General features: G+C 45.9%; 1 protein-coding gene across 1 annotated transcript in view; it reads right to left on the bottom strand.

Moving 5' to 3' along the window:
* The window catches only part of LOC138284004 (fibroblast growth factor 4A-like), a 147,161-nt gene extending 131,357 nt beyond the window's left edge, over positions 1-15,804 (bottom strand). The window contains exons 1-2 of the mRNA XM_069222340.1: positions 15,495-15,804; positions 13,444-13,547 (exon numbers count right to left, since the gene is read on the bottom strand). Coding sequence (XP_069078441.1) covers positions 13,444-13,547; positions 15,495-15,804 — 414 coding nt within the window. The remainder of the gene's footprint in view (positions 1-13,443; positions 13,548-15,494) is intronic.
* Positions 15,805-16,357: the final 553 nt, after the last annotated feature.

Raw genomic sequence — 16,357 nt, 5'->3', positions numbered from 1 at the left:
ATGCTACTGGTGGGCCTGCAGCACTGATTGTGCCACCCACTTCAGTAGCTCTTTAAACATGACTCAGGTCTGCCATTGCAGAGCCTATGTGTGAAGATTTAAACTGCCATGTCAACCAGCCAAGTTAACCATCTTGCCAGGCTCAAATCTTTCTTTTTAATAAATATAAGTTACACCTAGGTTAGACCCTGGACAGCCCCAAAGGCAGGGTGCAGTGTATTTAAAAAGTTGCACATGTGTTTTTACCATTAATGTTCAGGTGGTGAAAAAATCATATTCGATTTTCACTACTGCCAGGCCTATCCCTCCTATAGGACAACATTGGGACTGCCTTATTTTTAGAAATTGGGTCTTTGGTTAGCAGTCAGGTTACCCCCTGTCCAAGCAAGGACCCTCACTCTAGTCAGGGTAAAAGAGAATCACCCTCAGTTAACCCTCCCAACCCCTTGGTAGCTTGGCACAAGCAAGCAAGCTTAACTTCAAAGTCTAGGTGTAAAGTATTTGTACCAACTGTAGTGAAATGTGTGTTTTGACCACTTACTTTGTGTTGCACCACTGTGCACTTCGATTAGCTGTCCAGTGTTCACTAGTTACAGACTACATTTTGTATTCAGTTTAGCTGTAGATTCATTCTGCCTATTGACTTTATCGTAGCATTAGACACTGCCATGTTAAAAGCTGCCCGTGATTTTCCACATTGTAAACTTGCATTCTGTCTTGTTTTCGTGCTCTTTCTCACCGAAGAGCTAGTACATAATATGGAGGAGTTAGTCAGTCAGCATTATAAGGATGATCTAGAATGATGTTTATGGTACAGCAGGTAACGGCTTAGGCTTGAGAGAGACACCTTGGGAAATTGGCCAGTTCCAACCTGTTTCTTTCAACCCTGACCTAAACTAGCCAGCATGTTTGAATTGCAAAATGAGGGTTTTTTCCAGAAAGCTCCTTTGGTGTTCTAAGATAGAAAAAGACCCAGTGCGACAGTGAGAGGGTCAGTGGCCTCAATCAGGATTCTAGACGTTGGATGCCTGGTATCTTTCCCGTGAGGGTAGAGATCTCTTTCACTTTCGCAGTCGAATGGGGTCATCGTCTTGCTGGCCTGAGAAAGATGAAGAATCTGGCAGGCCCTACGGTGATGCATTTTTAACTCACTATTTGCTTTGCCTTATAATATAAATACATATATTTGCTGTGTATATTGCAGTGGAGAATCATTTTGGTATATTTTCCTTACAAGAGTCTTAAATCCTTAGAAAACAGTGCTAACACTGTTAGCGTAAAAAAAATACCTGGGTTGCCACAAAATAACACCGCACGGGTGAGTGTGCATCAGAAAAGGCCAGCGATGCGTCAAATTCTCACTCGCAAACTAGACCGTTCCTCCTCCAATCAGGTCGGCGTGCCTCGTTTTTCCTCCCCGCATGAGAGCAATGTGTTGATCTGGACAGGCACCCTTGGGTCCAGGCAGGCTTTGCATTGCTTTTCCGTGCCAAACGATGCTTAGTCGAAAATCTGGTTGTATAGTATCACAAAACGGCACTGCGTGGGATTTGCGTTGTTATCAGCTTCCGTCAGCCGGTGTTGCGCGTCATTTCTCCAGCCATGCTGCATCAATCTTCCTGCTGCAATGCAGGTGGAGCATAGAATTCAGCCGCGAAACCGGCGGCGTGTCGTTTCTCAGCCGTCTCTCGGAAGGTGAGTCGAAAATTTCCCCGCACAGTTATCTGTGTGTGGATTTTCAGTCTTTGTCTGCCATCTTCACCTTTCAAGGGCCCATACTGGATAGGGCACCACTTGGCAGGGCAGGAGTCTCAGCAGACAGTCCAGATGCTGGCAAGGGAAGTCTTTGATGGCCCTGAGACTTCAACAACAGGAGGCAAGCTCAGGTCAAGCCCTTAGAGATTTCTTCACAAGCAGGAATGCACAACAAAGCCCAGTCTTTGTCCCCTTTCACAGGCTGAAGCAGCAACTGCAGGATAGATCCACAAAGCACATCACAGGCAGGGCAGCACCTCTCCTCAGCTCTTCAGCTCTTCAACTCTTCTCCTTGGCAGAGGTTCCTCTTGATGTCCAGACGTGATCTCATTTTTCAGGGGTTTGGGTGCTCTTCTTATACCCATTTTGGCCTTTGAAGTAGGCCTACTTCAAAGGAAAATCTCTCTTGTTTGTGAGATCCCGCCTTGCCCAGGCCAAGCCCTAGACACACCAGGGGGTTGGAGACTGCATTGCGTGAGGGCAGGCACAGCCCTTTCAGGTGTAAGTGACCACTCTTCTCCTCCCTCCTAGCACAGATGGCTCATCATGATATGCAGGCTACACCCCAGCTCCCTTTGTGTCACTGTCTGGAGAGAGGTGCAAACAGCCCAACTGTCAAACTAACCCACACAGGGAATCCTCAAACAGGCAGAGTCACAGAATGGTTTAAGCAAGAAAATGCCTACTTTCTAAAAGTGGCATTTTCAAACACACAATGTCAAAACCAACTTTACTGAAAGATATATTTTTAAATTGTGAGTTCAGAGACCCCAAACTCCACATGTCCATCTGATCCCAAAGGGAATCAACACTTTAATCATATTTAAAGGTAGCCCCCATTTTAACCTATGAGAGCGATAGGCCTTGCACAGTGAAAACCGAATTTTGCATTATTTCACTGTTAGCACATATAAAACACATTAGTATTTGCCCTACCTTGAACATACACTGCACCCTGCCCATGGGGCTACCTAGGGCCTACCTTAGTGGCGTCTTACATGTTAGAAAAGTGATGTTTAGGCCAGGCAAGTCGGTACACTTGCCAAGTCGAATTTGCAGTTTAGAACTGCACACACAGACACTGCTGTGGCAGGTCTGAGCCATGTTTACAGGGCTATTAATGTGGGTGGCACATCCAGTGCTGCAGGCCCACTAGTAGCATTTGATTCACAGGCCCTGGGCACCTCTAGTTCACTGTACTAGGGACTTACCAGTAAATCAATTATGACAATCATGGAAATCCAATTACACATACATTTTACATAAGAGCACTTGCACTTTAGCACTGGATAGCAGTGATAAAGTGCCCAGAGCAACAAAAACAGCAAAAACAGAGTCCAGCACACATCAACAACCTGAGAACAGAGGCAAAAAGTTAGGGGAGACCACACCAAGGATGCCAAGTCTAACACATGTCCCCCCCAGCTGAAAGTGGGGAGCAACTACCCAATCTCATGGCAGTTCTCATCACTAAGGCAGAAGAATCTGAACAGACCACCAGCATTGGCATGTTCTCTGCCAGGGTGGTGTTCCATCATAAAGTCCATCCCCTATATGGAAATGGACCACCTCAACAGTTTTGGATTCTCACCCCTCATCTGCATTAGCCATATGAGGGGCCTGTCTGAACCCGGAAGTGAGTCCCAAACAACTAGGGTCTTAGCTTCTTCAGCACCCAGATCATAGCAAAAGCTTCACACTCTATGGCATTCCACCTACGTTCCCTGGGAAATAACCTCCTGCTAATGAAGGCTACAGGTTGATCTAGGCCCTCTTCATTAAGCTGTGAGAGTTCTGCTCCTATAACATGCACTGAGCCATCTGTTTGCACAACAATCTCCATGAAATAGTCAGGTGCCTTCAGCACAGGTGCTGTGCACATGTTGCCTTCAGGGCATCAAAATCGGTCTGGCAAGCCTCTGTCCAGGTCACCTTCTTTGGTTGCTTCTTGGAGGTCAACTCAGTCAAGGGGGTAACAAGGTGCCATACCCCTTGACAAACCTCCTGTAGTAACTAGTGAGGCTTAAAAAGGCTCTCACCTCAGTCTGGGTCTTGGGAGGCTCCCAAGCCAGAACAGTGGCAATCTTTGGCTGTAGGGGTCCCACCTGGCCACTCCCCACCTGGTGTCCCAAATACACCACAGAACCCTGCCCTATTTAAGACGTCCTTGCCTTAATGGTGAGGCCTGCCTTTTGCAGGGCCTCCAACACTTTGCAGAGGTGTTGCAAATGTTCCTCCCATGTGGAACTAAAGACAGCAATGCCATCCGGGTAGGCGACACTGAACTCATCCAGCCCAGCCAACACCTGGTTGACCAACCTCTGAAAGGTGGCAGGGGCATTTTTCATCCCAAATGGCATCACTTCAAACTGAAAGTGCCCATATGGGGTAGAAAATGCAGACCTCTCCTTGGCCCCCTCAGTCAAGGCAATCTGCTAATACCCAGAGGTTAAATCAAATGTGCTGAGGTATTTGGCAGCTCACAACCGATCTATGAGCTCATCAGCTCAGGGGATCGTGTGCGCGTCAGTCTTACTGACTGCATTGAGTCCCCAGTAGTCCACGCAGAACCAGAGTTCTGGAGTGGCACCAGGTGCAGTGAACTTTGGGACCAAAACCACAGGGCTGGCCCAAGGACTGCTAGAATGCTCAATAACCACTAGGGTTAACATTTTGGATACCTTCTCTTTGATGCTAGCCCTGACCTTGTCAGTCACCCTGTAAATCTTTTGTTTAATGTGTGTACTGTTCCCAATGTCCACATCATGTGTGCACAAGTGTGTGTCCCCTGAGATCAAGGAGAACAGTGAGTACCTGGCAACAATCCCTCTGGTGCTCTGCCGTCATGGAAGGGGAAATTTTCACACCCTCCACAGACCCATCTTTCTCTCCTGCAGACAGGAGGTCAGGAAGAGGCTCACTCTCCTCCTCCACCCCGTCATCTCTCGCTAGGAGCATGGACAATTCAGTCTGCTCAAAGTGTGGCTTGAGCCGGTTCACATGCAGGACCCTCAAGGGGTTCCTGGGAGTCTGCAAGTCCACCAGGTAGGTGACTTCACTCTTGCGCTCCACCACCTCAAATAGCCTAGTTCACTTGTTCTGGCATGCTCTAGGCTCCACTGGCACCATCACCCACACTTTCTGACCAGGTTGAAACTCAACCAGAGTGGCATTCTCCTCATACCAGCGTTTCATATCCTCCTGGCTTGCTTCTAGGTTCTCCTGTGCGAGACCCCTGAAGCTGGCAGTCTGGTTTCCCAGAGCCAGCATGTAACTGAATACATCCTGGGGTGGTTTACTAGGAGCTTTTTCCATAGCCTTCTTCACCAGACTTTGAGGTCTCCTCACAGGGTGGCCATAGATCAGCTTAAAAGGACTAAAGCCAAGTCCCTTTTGAGGCACCTACCTGTAAGCAAACAGAAGACATGGCAAGAGGAGACAGGCCCATGATCATGCCCTTCAAGGTGCGGTTAAATCTCTCAACCAGTCCATTGCTTTGGGAGTGGTAAAGTGTGGTGAACTTATACATTACCCCACACACCTTTCACAGAGACTTCATATAAGTAGATATGAAGTTGGTACCTGTATTATTTACCACTTCTTGGGGAACCCCATGCGGGTAAAAACCCCCATCAATGCAAGACCCACCACATGGGAAGTGATTGACCTCAGAGGAATAGCTTCTGGGTATCGGGTGGCATGGTCCACCAAGACAAGGATGAACCTGTTGCCCATGGCTATCTTGGGATCCAGAGGCCCCACAATGTCAATACCAACCCTTTCAAAGGGGGTACTAACTACAGCAAAAGGTTGGAGGGGAGCCTTACATTTCCCCCCACTCTTGCTGCATGCCTGACAAGTTTGGCAAGACCTAAAATGAGCATCTGAGTGCCTGTGCATTAGGGGCCAGTAGAAGTAGGTGACAAGCCATTCAAGGGTCTTATCCTGCCCCAAATGTCCTGCTAAAGGCACATCATGAGCCAACCCCAGTAGGAAGGCCCTGAAGCACTGGGGTAACCCAGGCTCAGGAACCATAGGCTCACCATAAAAGAGGCCTTTGTCTGAGTAGATCAGGTAAGATACTGGCTCCTTACCAGCCGCCTGGTCTGCAGCCTGCTGCTGCAAACCCTCTAGAGTAGTGCATGTCTTCTGTGCCGCACAGAATGCCTCCCAGGTGGGCCCCCCTTCCTGCTTCAACTGTGACAGCTCAGGGACCTCCCCCAGTTCAGCCACCTGTCCCCTGTAGGCTCTGGGGCATCACCTTCAGGATCCGCCTCCTCCCGGACCGTGGGAACTTCTAGGGCCCTTTCCCTGCTCCCCCTGCCCTTCCTCTTTTTGGCAGTCCCCTGGGCCACTGTTTCAGGCTCCAAAGGCTCTTGACCACCCTTACAGGCTGCCATTGACCTGGTGGATACGCATACCCACCCAGGCAAACCCAACATCTCCAAGTGTGACCGGTGTTCCACCTCCTTCCAAGGGGAATCCTCCAGGTCATTGCCAAGCAAACAATCTACAGGCATGGTTGGACTCACAGCTACCTTCAAGGAACCTGAGACCCCCAATTCAAAGTGAACCTGCACCACTCTGCACAGACGCTCTGAGTTGTCCACTGCAACTACTTGGTGAGGTACCCGGGGATCTATCTGCTCTTCAGACACCAGGTGACTCCTCACTGTAGTCACACTGGCTCCTGTGTCTCTCAGATCCTCCACCCTCTGTCCATTGATGGTCACCTACTGCGTGTACTTCTTAGTGTTCTCAGGCACTAGTGTTCTCTGGACCATCTCACTGTCCCCTAGTGAGACAAGGGTCATCTCAGATGGCTCCCACCCACCTGGAACCAACTCCTTCCCAAGCGCTACACTAGCCAAACCATGGGAATGCGCACCAGTAAGTGCCGGTGTACTGTTGGGGCATTTAGGGACCCCCCTCACATGACCCACCTGGTCACACGCATAACACTTACGTGGGGAACCCCCTTCCACAGGTCTTTTTTTGGAGAACCATGGCTTCTTTTCACTGGGGGGTTGGGAATCCTTACCCTGGGAAATAGGTTGGGGGCCTTCAGAGAACTCCCCCTGTTTACCCTTACCCCCCTTTCTTCTGAGAGGGACCCTGCCCACCCTTGGTGTGGTCTCCCCCATACCTCTTCTGGGCCCTGGTGCTCTCCCAGTGGTCCGTTTTCTGTGCAAGCTTCCTGGGGTCAGTCAGCTTGCTGACAATTAGGTGCTGGCGCAACTCTGGAAAACATAAACTTTACAAGTGCTCCCAAGCAATCAAATTGTAAAGCCCATCATAAATTGTCACCTTACTGCCCTTCACCCAACCATCCAGTGACCTGCAGAATGAATCAACACATTCCAACCATGTTTGGGATTCCTTCCTCTTACAGGACCTGAACTTTTCCTTATACTGCTCAGGGGTGAGACTGTATCTGGTGAGTAGGGCATCCTTCATGATAGAGTCGGTGAGTCCCTGAGGATCCCCATGGATGCCAGAGTATCCCTCCCCTCTACCTCGAAGTGCTTCCACAAACCCGCCCCCCAATGAGCTTCAGGGACCAGATTCATATGGAGCATATGGAGAACAAACTCATACCTCTTCAACCACAAGAATATGTCATCCTCCCTTTTGTAATCCTTCACAAGATCTTTAGAAATGTGCACCCTCCTCTCAGGCTGTACTGTGATATTGCTGCCACCATATGTACTAAACTGTCTCCTCTGATCTAGCTCCCTCAAGCTAAGTTCATGTGCCAATAGTATCTTCTTTTCCTCAATGGCCATCTTTCTCTCTTCCCTCTTCCTCTCCATCTTGAGCTTGAGCTTCTCCAGCTCCAATTGGTAGTCCCTCTCTGCCTGTCTGTCCTGTAACTCTTCAGGTGTCAGACCCTTAGAGGACACCCTGCTACCTTCCCTGGAGACTCTCTCCCTGGACATAACAGGCTCACCCTCTATATCATTGTGAATGGATTGCACCCCCTCCTCTTCATCCTCCTCCTCTGTGTGCCCCTCCGCTCCCTGGCCAGTGTCTTCTGCAGCTCCTCCGTCCTGGTGGAGCTTTTAATGAGACAAGCAAGGCTTTTGCAGAACTGCTTTAACTGAGCAACTGTATAGCTCTCCAGTTTCTCCAAATCAAAAGCAGCTCCAGCTGCTGCATCTCCAGACTGAGACATGATAAAAAGTGAAGAATGCAAAGTTCCAAAGGAAGAAAAACAAGTTCCCAAATGAAGTTAAAAAAAAGTCAATCAGGGATCAGAAAATATGGAAGTCGAACAAAAAGAGTCCCCGAAGAGAAAAAGCAAAAATGACAAGACAAGTAATATGTGGTCACTTAGTGGTCAGCACAGAAAACAGTAGTGTACACTTAATCACTGTATGCCAAGTACAAATACAAGTCCAATCTCAACCGCTGATCACCAATGTTAGAAATGAGGTATTTGGTTGGCAGTCAGGTTACCCCCTGTCCAAGCAAGAACCCTCACTCTAGTCAGGCTAAAGGAGAATCACCCTCAATTAACCCCCTTAGTAGCTTGGCTCAAGCAAGCAGGCTTAACTTCAAAGTCTAGGTGTAAAGTATTTGTACTAACACACACACAGTAACTCAGTAAAAACACTATAAAATGACACAACACAGATTTAGAAAAATAAGTAATATTTATCTAAACAAAACAAGACCAAAAGGACAAAAATCCACCATACACAAGTCAAGTTATGAATTAAAAAGCAAAAAGAGTCTTAACTCCTTAGAAAACAGTGCTAACACTGTTAGTGTGAAAAGGTACCTGGGTTGCATCAAAATAACACCTCACGGGCGAGTGTGCATTGGAAAAGGCCAGCAATGTGTCGATTTCTCATTCGCAAGTGAGACCGTGTGTCATTCCTCCTCCGGTTGGGTCAGTGTGCGTCGTTTTTCCACTCTGCAGGAGAGCGATGCGTCGATCCGGACAGGCACCCTCAGGTCTGAGCAGGCTTTGCGTTGTTTTCTGCACCCAGCGATGTTGCATCGAAAATCCTGTTGCACAGTATTACAAAACCACGCTGCGTGGGTTTGCGTCATTAACAACTTCTGTCAGCGTGTGATGTTCATCGTTTCTCCAGCCGCATTGCATCGATATTCCAGCTGCGATGCAGGTGCAGCATAGATTTCAGCCACAAAGCCGGCAGCACGTCGTTTCTCAGCCACGCACGGAAGGTGCGTTGAAATTTTCCCTGCACAGCGGTTTGTGCGTGGATTTTCAGTCTTTGTCTGCCAGCTTCACCTTTCAAGGGCCCAGGAACTGGATAGGGCACCACTTGGCAGGGCAGGAGTCTCAGCACAGAGTCCATGTGCTGGCAGGGGAAGTCTTTGATGGCCCTGAGACTTCAACAACTGGAGGCAAGCTCAGGTCAAGCCCTTGGAGATTTCTTCACAAGCAGGAATGCACAACAAAGTGTGGTCTCTGTCCCCTTTCACAGGCAGAAGCAGCAACTGCAGGATAGCTCCACAAAGCACAATCACAGGCAGGGCAGCACTTCTCCTCAGCTCTTCAGCACTTCTCCTTGGTAGAGGTTTCACTTGATGTCCAGACGTGGTCTAATTTTTCAGGGGCTTGGGTGCTCTTCTTATACCCATTTTGGCCTTTGAAGTAGGCCTACTTCAAAGGAAAGTCTCTCTTGTTTGTGAGATCCTGCCTTGCCCAGGTCAGGCCCCAGACACACACAAGGGGGTTAGTGACTGCATTGTGTGAGGGCAGGCACAGCCCTTTCAGGTGTAAGTGACCACTCTTCCCCTCCCTCCTAGCACAGATGGCTCATCAGGATATGCAGGCTACACCCCAGCTCCTTTAGTGTCACTGTCTAGAGAGAGGTGCAAACAGCCTAACTGTCAAACTAACCCAGACAGGGAATACACAAACAGGTAGAGTCACAGAATGGTTTGAGCAAGAAAATGCCTACTTTCTAAAAGTGGCATTTTCAAACACACAATGTCAAAACCAACTTTACTAAAAGATGTATTTTTAAATTGTGAGTTCAGAGACCCCAAACTCCACATGTCTATCTGATCCCAATGGGAATCAATACTTTAATCATATTTAAAGGTAGCCCCCATTTTAACCTATGAGAGCGATAGGCCTTGCACAGTGAAAACCGAATTTTGCATTATTTCACTGTCAGGACATATAAAACACATTAGTATATGTCCTACCTTAAACATACACTACACCCTGCCCATGGGGCTACCTAGGGCCTACCTTAGGGGTGTCTTACATTTAAGAAAAGGGAACGTTTAGGCCTGGTAAGTGGGTACACTTGCCAAGATGAATTGGCAGTTTAAAACTGCATACACAGCCACTGCAGTGGCAGGTCTGAGCCATGTTTACAGCTCTACTAATGTGGGTGGCACAACCAGTGCTGCAGGCCCACTAGTAGCATTTGATTTACAGGCCCTGGGCACCTCTAGTGCACTGTATTAGGGACTTACCAGTAAATCAAATATGCCAATCATGGAAATCCAATTACAAATACATTTAACATGGGAACACTTGCACATTAGCACAGGACAGCAGTGGTAAAGTGCCCAGAGTAACAAAAACAGCAAAACAGAGTCCAGCACACATCAACAACCTGGGAAACAGAGGCAAAAAGTGAGGGGAGACAGCGCTAAGGATGCCAAGTCTAACACTTATTTTTACATTTTATAAGTGTAATGTCTAATTGGGGAGAGATGGGTCCCCAATGTTTGGTATCTATGAAGTCATAATTTAATGGAATCACAATTTAAAATCACAACCAATGGGAAAGTCGGATTTTGAGCTGAGCTGACATTTTCTTACCTTAAAAAAGCATCCAGTACCTTCTGCCTGTGTCTGAATACAGCTCGGCTCTTGTGCATTCCTTCCAGACAGACACACACAAAGGGACTTTAGGTGTGACTGATGGCTCATCCTGCCTAGGTTTCGGGTCCCTACTTGGAAAGGGTTCATACCTCTGCCAACTAGAGAGCTGATTTCTAACAGATAGTATGTTATCGGTACTGCTGTAATAGGTTACTTTCAAGAGTAAGCTATTATACCACTATCTCTCTCAGCTTGAATGTATTTTTCTAGTAAAGTGCTTTCACTTTCCGAGAGAAAACATTTTAGCTGGCAAAATAGAGGTTGGCTGGTGCAGCTGTGTGTTTTTCTTGGAATTCTCATCTGAAAGGGGAGCTTCTGTTTCTGCTTTTCATAAACTAAGCTCCACCCTAGTAGAGGGTGACAACTGACTGTTAGGAAACAAGATTATGCTACTTGCAGAGGTCAAAGAGCACTCAATACCCTAAAGAAAAATTATCCATGAAAGGAGATGATAAAATGACATTCAGATCAAACTGGGCATGCAGTCAGGGTCCGTTGATTTTCGGGGAAATTACGGCTTCAGACGGTTACCACATAAGGAATCTAATAATTTGCCATGGACTGAGGGTGGTAGAGTTGTAAGAATTGGCGTCAGAACTGAGAGAGTGAAAACTGGGGTTGTGAACAAAACCTTGTACATTTTGAGCCAAGAGCGTGGTGATGGAACACGGAAGGAAACAAGGAAAAGGTGGTAAAAGGGTGGAGACTTCCAAAGATAGCATTACAGTAAGTCTGCTACAGGTAACTAATTAAACAATCGCGATTTTGCTAATGTATTTCAAATCAGATGTTCACACTCCACCAGCGGAAAGAACAAAGCAGACAGAACAAAACAGATTCCTAAATGATCAGGTTTCGAAGCTGTCAGTGTATGAGGTTAGAGCAGTGTAAACAATACACGAGAGCTGGGATTGATTTAAATGTGTATATTGCCATATAGGCAACAATGAGCAACATGCTAGCCTTTCCAGTGCTGAACATATTTTCCTAATTTTAGCATTATTGTAGTTTACACTTGGTTACGTCCGCCATCTGGAAGATTTTCTAGACAGGTGATTTTGTATTTTTGGTGCCAAAAGTGGAGCTTCATCTCGCTTTAAACGAGCCAGCTATAAAACAACAAGTGCTACTGCTAAATTCATTTCAATATGAGCACAATTGTTGCAGAACCCAAGCCAAAAAATTCTTACTTTATCATTCCAACCACTGTAATGAATTCTGATGCAGACCATTCCTTTCCGACGGTCTGAGGATGATGCGTATCTAATGGGGGGCTCTTAAAATATGTTATTTACAATCATATTCTGCATCAGTCACTGACGAATATGTCAAGCGGCAGTCAAACCCACACATCAGGCTTGAACAGGGACCTTGTCTGTATAAAAACTGATGGATTCTCAATAAGTTGTTTGTTGATATGTTGTGTATTAGGCAGATTCCTCTTTGCCACCCAGACATTTGGCATTTTAGAAATGCATAGTCAAATATGAATGTTGGCGAAATGTATGTTTTCACATTGAAAAATATCACATAGAATGTATTTCTCAATTTCCATTTGAAAGCAACTGTGCATACTGATCAGATGCAGATTCCTACTCTTCTAGCAAGAGAGCCCAGCCATACAGCAGTGGGAGGATGATTCTTCAAGGCAATGATATATGGGGCAGCCACGCAAGGTGAAGAGAACACACAAAAAATGAAGACAGCATTGATACAACAGTGCATCAAAGGTAAACCATAATCTACTTGAGCTTGATTGACCTGTAGAAGTCCCTTCAACTGACACAGGTAAGTAGAGTCGAAACTTCACCGTGTTGCAATACAAACGCAGTGTGTACCCTTGCTTGTGCTCCTCACGTTCTCCATAATGGTCTATGGAGGTGCAAACTGCAGTGTAAGTCTAGTGGGCCTTCACATGGAGAGAAGTTATGATCTAGTTATCTGAATGAGAAATTATTAGAAAGGAGGGAAACAGCAGAGGGTTGATGCTGAATTAAACAGTATTACACCTATACATGTTTAGTGGTTTTGTGGGATCATCACACTTTATTTTTACCAGTTTTATTCAACATGTTCCTCTTCAACAATACCTTCAAGTTGGAGGTAAAGAAATCCAATTATTGCAAGTATGGTCTGTTGGACTTTGAAATTCTCTTTTCTCTGGCAATAATAGGAATTTGTTGGCTGATCACCAGGGCCCAAACACAACAAAGCTAAGCGTCTGTGTGAGTCTAGCATAGGCTTTGTTTTGTAAGGGTAGCCTTTCAGTACAAAATGCTATGCTTAAACTAGCTTAAATATTTCCCACTTTGTATGTGTGCTGTACAACAGAGCATATAAGCAAAATTCGAAACGTTTTGTGACAGGAAAACTTTTCTCCTTCTTTGCACTTGCCTCGAAAAGGTGACATTTTTTGCCTCAAAGTCCTGTCTACAGACTATAGGTGGTTGCATGGTAATGATTATCTACCATCCACCGGACACCCCCTTGATGGAAAGTAGTGCAAAGCAGTGCAAAGCTCCGCTTTGCATAACATTTAGGCAATTTGGCAGTGCAGAACAAGTGGTGTGCTGTAACGTAAATAAAAATCCAACACTTTATGTCAGTTTATTACAATTTTGCTGAATTTGCACCAGTGCAAAGTGTTCATAAACGTGGTCCAAAAAGGACTACGATTAATATAAAACCAGTGTTAAAGTGGTGATATAAGTAACAGTCAGGTTTGAACTTTTATAGACTTTTGTCATTAATGGTGCATCTAACATTTTTACGAGCCCTCCTTCCCACTAGGCAGCAGCCATGTTACTTACAGATCCAAAGAGCCGGCCTTTGCTGTTCATGGCCAGGAACAATCCACTCTGAACTCCAAACATGCCGACTACCCCTCTTTCCACTGGGGAGATTTCCAGGAGACCTATGATAAAAGTAACACAGATCAGGTCTGGATATCGTCACTTACAGATATTAAAGCATTGTAATTTACAAGCATGCGTTGTTTCAGCTGTTTATCGACCTAGAGTTTCATTTGGGGTCGAAAAAAATAAGTTCCCCTAGATCACACTATTTGTTAGTGAAACTAGTTCTGAAACCAATGGCTCCTTGTTGAAGACACAGAGCATCAATTCGTGCACCACACTAAGTTCATCACATATACTAATGAGCATTGGTCTGGCGTGGATTGCAAGCATTCTGACTTTGTAAAAGCTAGTTTTGTTTTTGTATGGCTTTTAAAACATTTATTGTTGATGGAGCTGAAGGGCCCTTACCAATATAAAAACAATTGTTCACATCCAAAAATCTGTTTTTAGTCTCAAAAAGAACATATTACTATAAAATTCCTGACACTAAAGAGAAATACTTTTTGTGTGGAGGCGTTTTCTGTGAAACAGCAAAATTCCGTCACTCAATATCTATCTATCTATCTATCTATCTATCTATCTATCTATCTATCTATCTATCTACATGAATTTAGATTTAAATTGGCGCTGGCATATCATGCAATGCAGTGGTCAGGCTCATCCTTTTTCAGACATTGCTTGACAATTGATGTTTTAATCATCCTCGGCGTTTCTAACAGTGTTATATTTATTTGTAGATGGCTCTCGTTTTTAACAACAAAACCCAAGCCCGGCAATGTTGGCTTGAGGCATGCAAGGCATGCCTTCTCCCGGCTGAGCAGAGACTGCTTTGTTATGGGATATGGAATGGATCTTTGGGGCCAAGGGGTTATGTCACGAACAGATGCCTTTCATGCTACCCCTCGCCTCCTGAAGCTGACGTTCTTCCCCACAATCTTGGCCAAATATCAGAAAAAAGCAGTGTGCTCAGATCCGGGCGTAGGAAAGCCGTTTGGTCATATTGCTGTGGCAAATAAAGGGAGCGGACTGTTCAAATAATGATAGTGCGGGAACATGTGATGCCTGGCCCAGTCCGGGGCAGAGGCTCTGAAGAGGATTATGACTGCAGTCTGAGTCACCAGCCCTCTAGAGTTACACCGCAAATACATTCACGATGGGGTTAAGTACAATTAAAAAATATATATACTCGGCTAGCCCACAGGGGTAACAACTGGAGTCATAAACTATTGCAATTTACACAATGCTTGACTGCAAAGTACATTTGTTTCAAATAGTATTATTTGATTTGACGTAGTTTGATCTACTGAAGTCCATGTCACCGGGACACGTTGTTTCCTGACCTAAGATTTTCTTAAGCAGTCCAAACTGGGAGCTCTAGTCACGCACCAACACATCTGAAAACAATACGTTGATAAAGGAAAACTCAGAACTGCAAAAGTGTGTCCCATTTTCACGTGGCCGTCGGGTAATACCACGTCAACAGTATGGCAAACACTTACTAGAATCCGTCATGCAAAACGTGCCTCTTTCTGTATTTCTTCTGTTATCAGAACTGTGTGATTCGGAAAAAAACACATCCACAGACGAGCACAATTCAGATAGTCACAAAAAACTACAATAAACGGCTGTGAGTTTAAGGTATTCAAAGGGATGAATTGCCAATATGAATTTTTTAAATTTTCTTCTCAGTTGGTTAAACTATTCATGCTTCTGGGAGCTGCAACATTAATACATATGAAGTTATTTTCTGATTACTACGTTTGCCCTAAGGACATATGCAGTCCCCGCAGAGCTGCAGCACGTGTGAGGTAGACAAATGAACAAGATATGAACATTGTCTCAATGAGCCCCTCCCTCCCCATCCTGCATAGGTGCCTTCAGAATTGCAGAGAGAGATAGCATTGCGCGTCATGCAATGTCACCTTAATGCCGATGGGCCCTGTTGAGTGCGTTCAAGGCCGAGGGTACATCCTGTTCGGTATTCCAGGAAAATGAGCACTTACTGTATCGACTTTCGCTGTGCATGCCATGTATCCGGCCATCAGGCAGGACTTGGAGGTGAAACCCGATGCCCACATTGCAGTAGAGTCGCCGCAGCCTCTTGATGCCCAACAGATATTCTCCGTAGCGGTGGACGTCTGTCCTCTGCCCACCTGCAAGCCGGGCGAGGGACTGGGAGTACAGGCTCTCCCAGCTCCATTCCAGGGTGCCGTTCCCCGGGGATGGCATGGGAAGGCAGCGCGCTAGCCCCGAAAGCAGCCCCAGGAGCACGACTGGCAAGAGGGCCGGTGCAAGAGTCATCCTGATCAACATGGGCACACGTGGCTTAGGGTGTCAATGGCTCTAAAAATACCTTGCCTCAGTATACTTAGATCAGAGCTCGCTTCCCAAGCGGAACCGTGGAAAGACTCTGCACTGGGATGTCTCTCAAAGAGCAGGGGGGCAGAGGGGCTGAGGTGATGTCACCTCAGACAAAGTACATTCAAACTTTATTTCCACCTGTCATCCACAGTCCAAGCATCTTCCAGATATGAGTTTTGGCCTTGAAGCGGTTTGTAAATCCAAAATGCTCTGAAGCTTTCCAGGGAGAGTATAATGAGATGCAGAAGTTAAATCTAACCAAACGCACCTCTCATTTACCAAATGAAAACGTTGTTGCAGTTTAAATCACTTTAATCAAATGAAAAAACAGACTCTCCTCTCTAAAAGCGTAAATAATCCCTTATTTCACTTAGTGCTTCCAGGGACAAGTGAAGCATCTGTGTTTTCATCATAACACTGGTTAAAGTTAGAGGCGCTAAACAGAATATAATTTATAAGGATTTGCATTATATTTCAAGCACATGTAACTCCAGGAAGTCTGCTT

This window comes from Pleurodeles waltl, chromosome 3_1 (genome assembly GCF_031143425.1).
Source record: "Pleurodeles waltl isolate 20211129_DDA chromosome 3_1, aPleWal1.hap1.20221129, whole genome shotgun sequence".
In the NCBI taxonomy this organism is placed as follows: domain Eukaryota; kingdom Metazoa; phylum Chordata; class Amphibia; order Caudata; family Salamandridae; genus Pleurodeles; species Pleurodeles waltl.
Note: the sequence above shows the minus strand (reverse complement) of the source record. Positions and strands in the feature narration are given on the sequence as shown.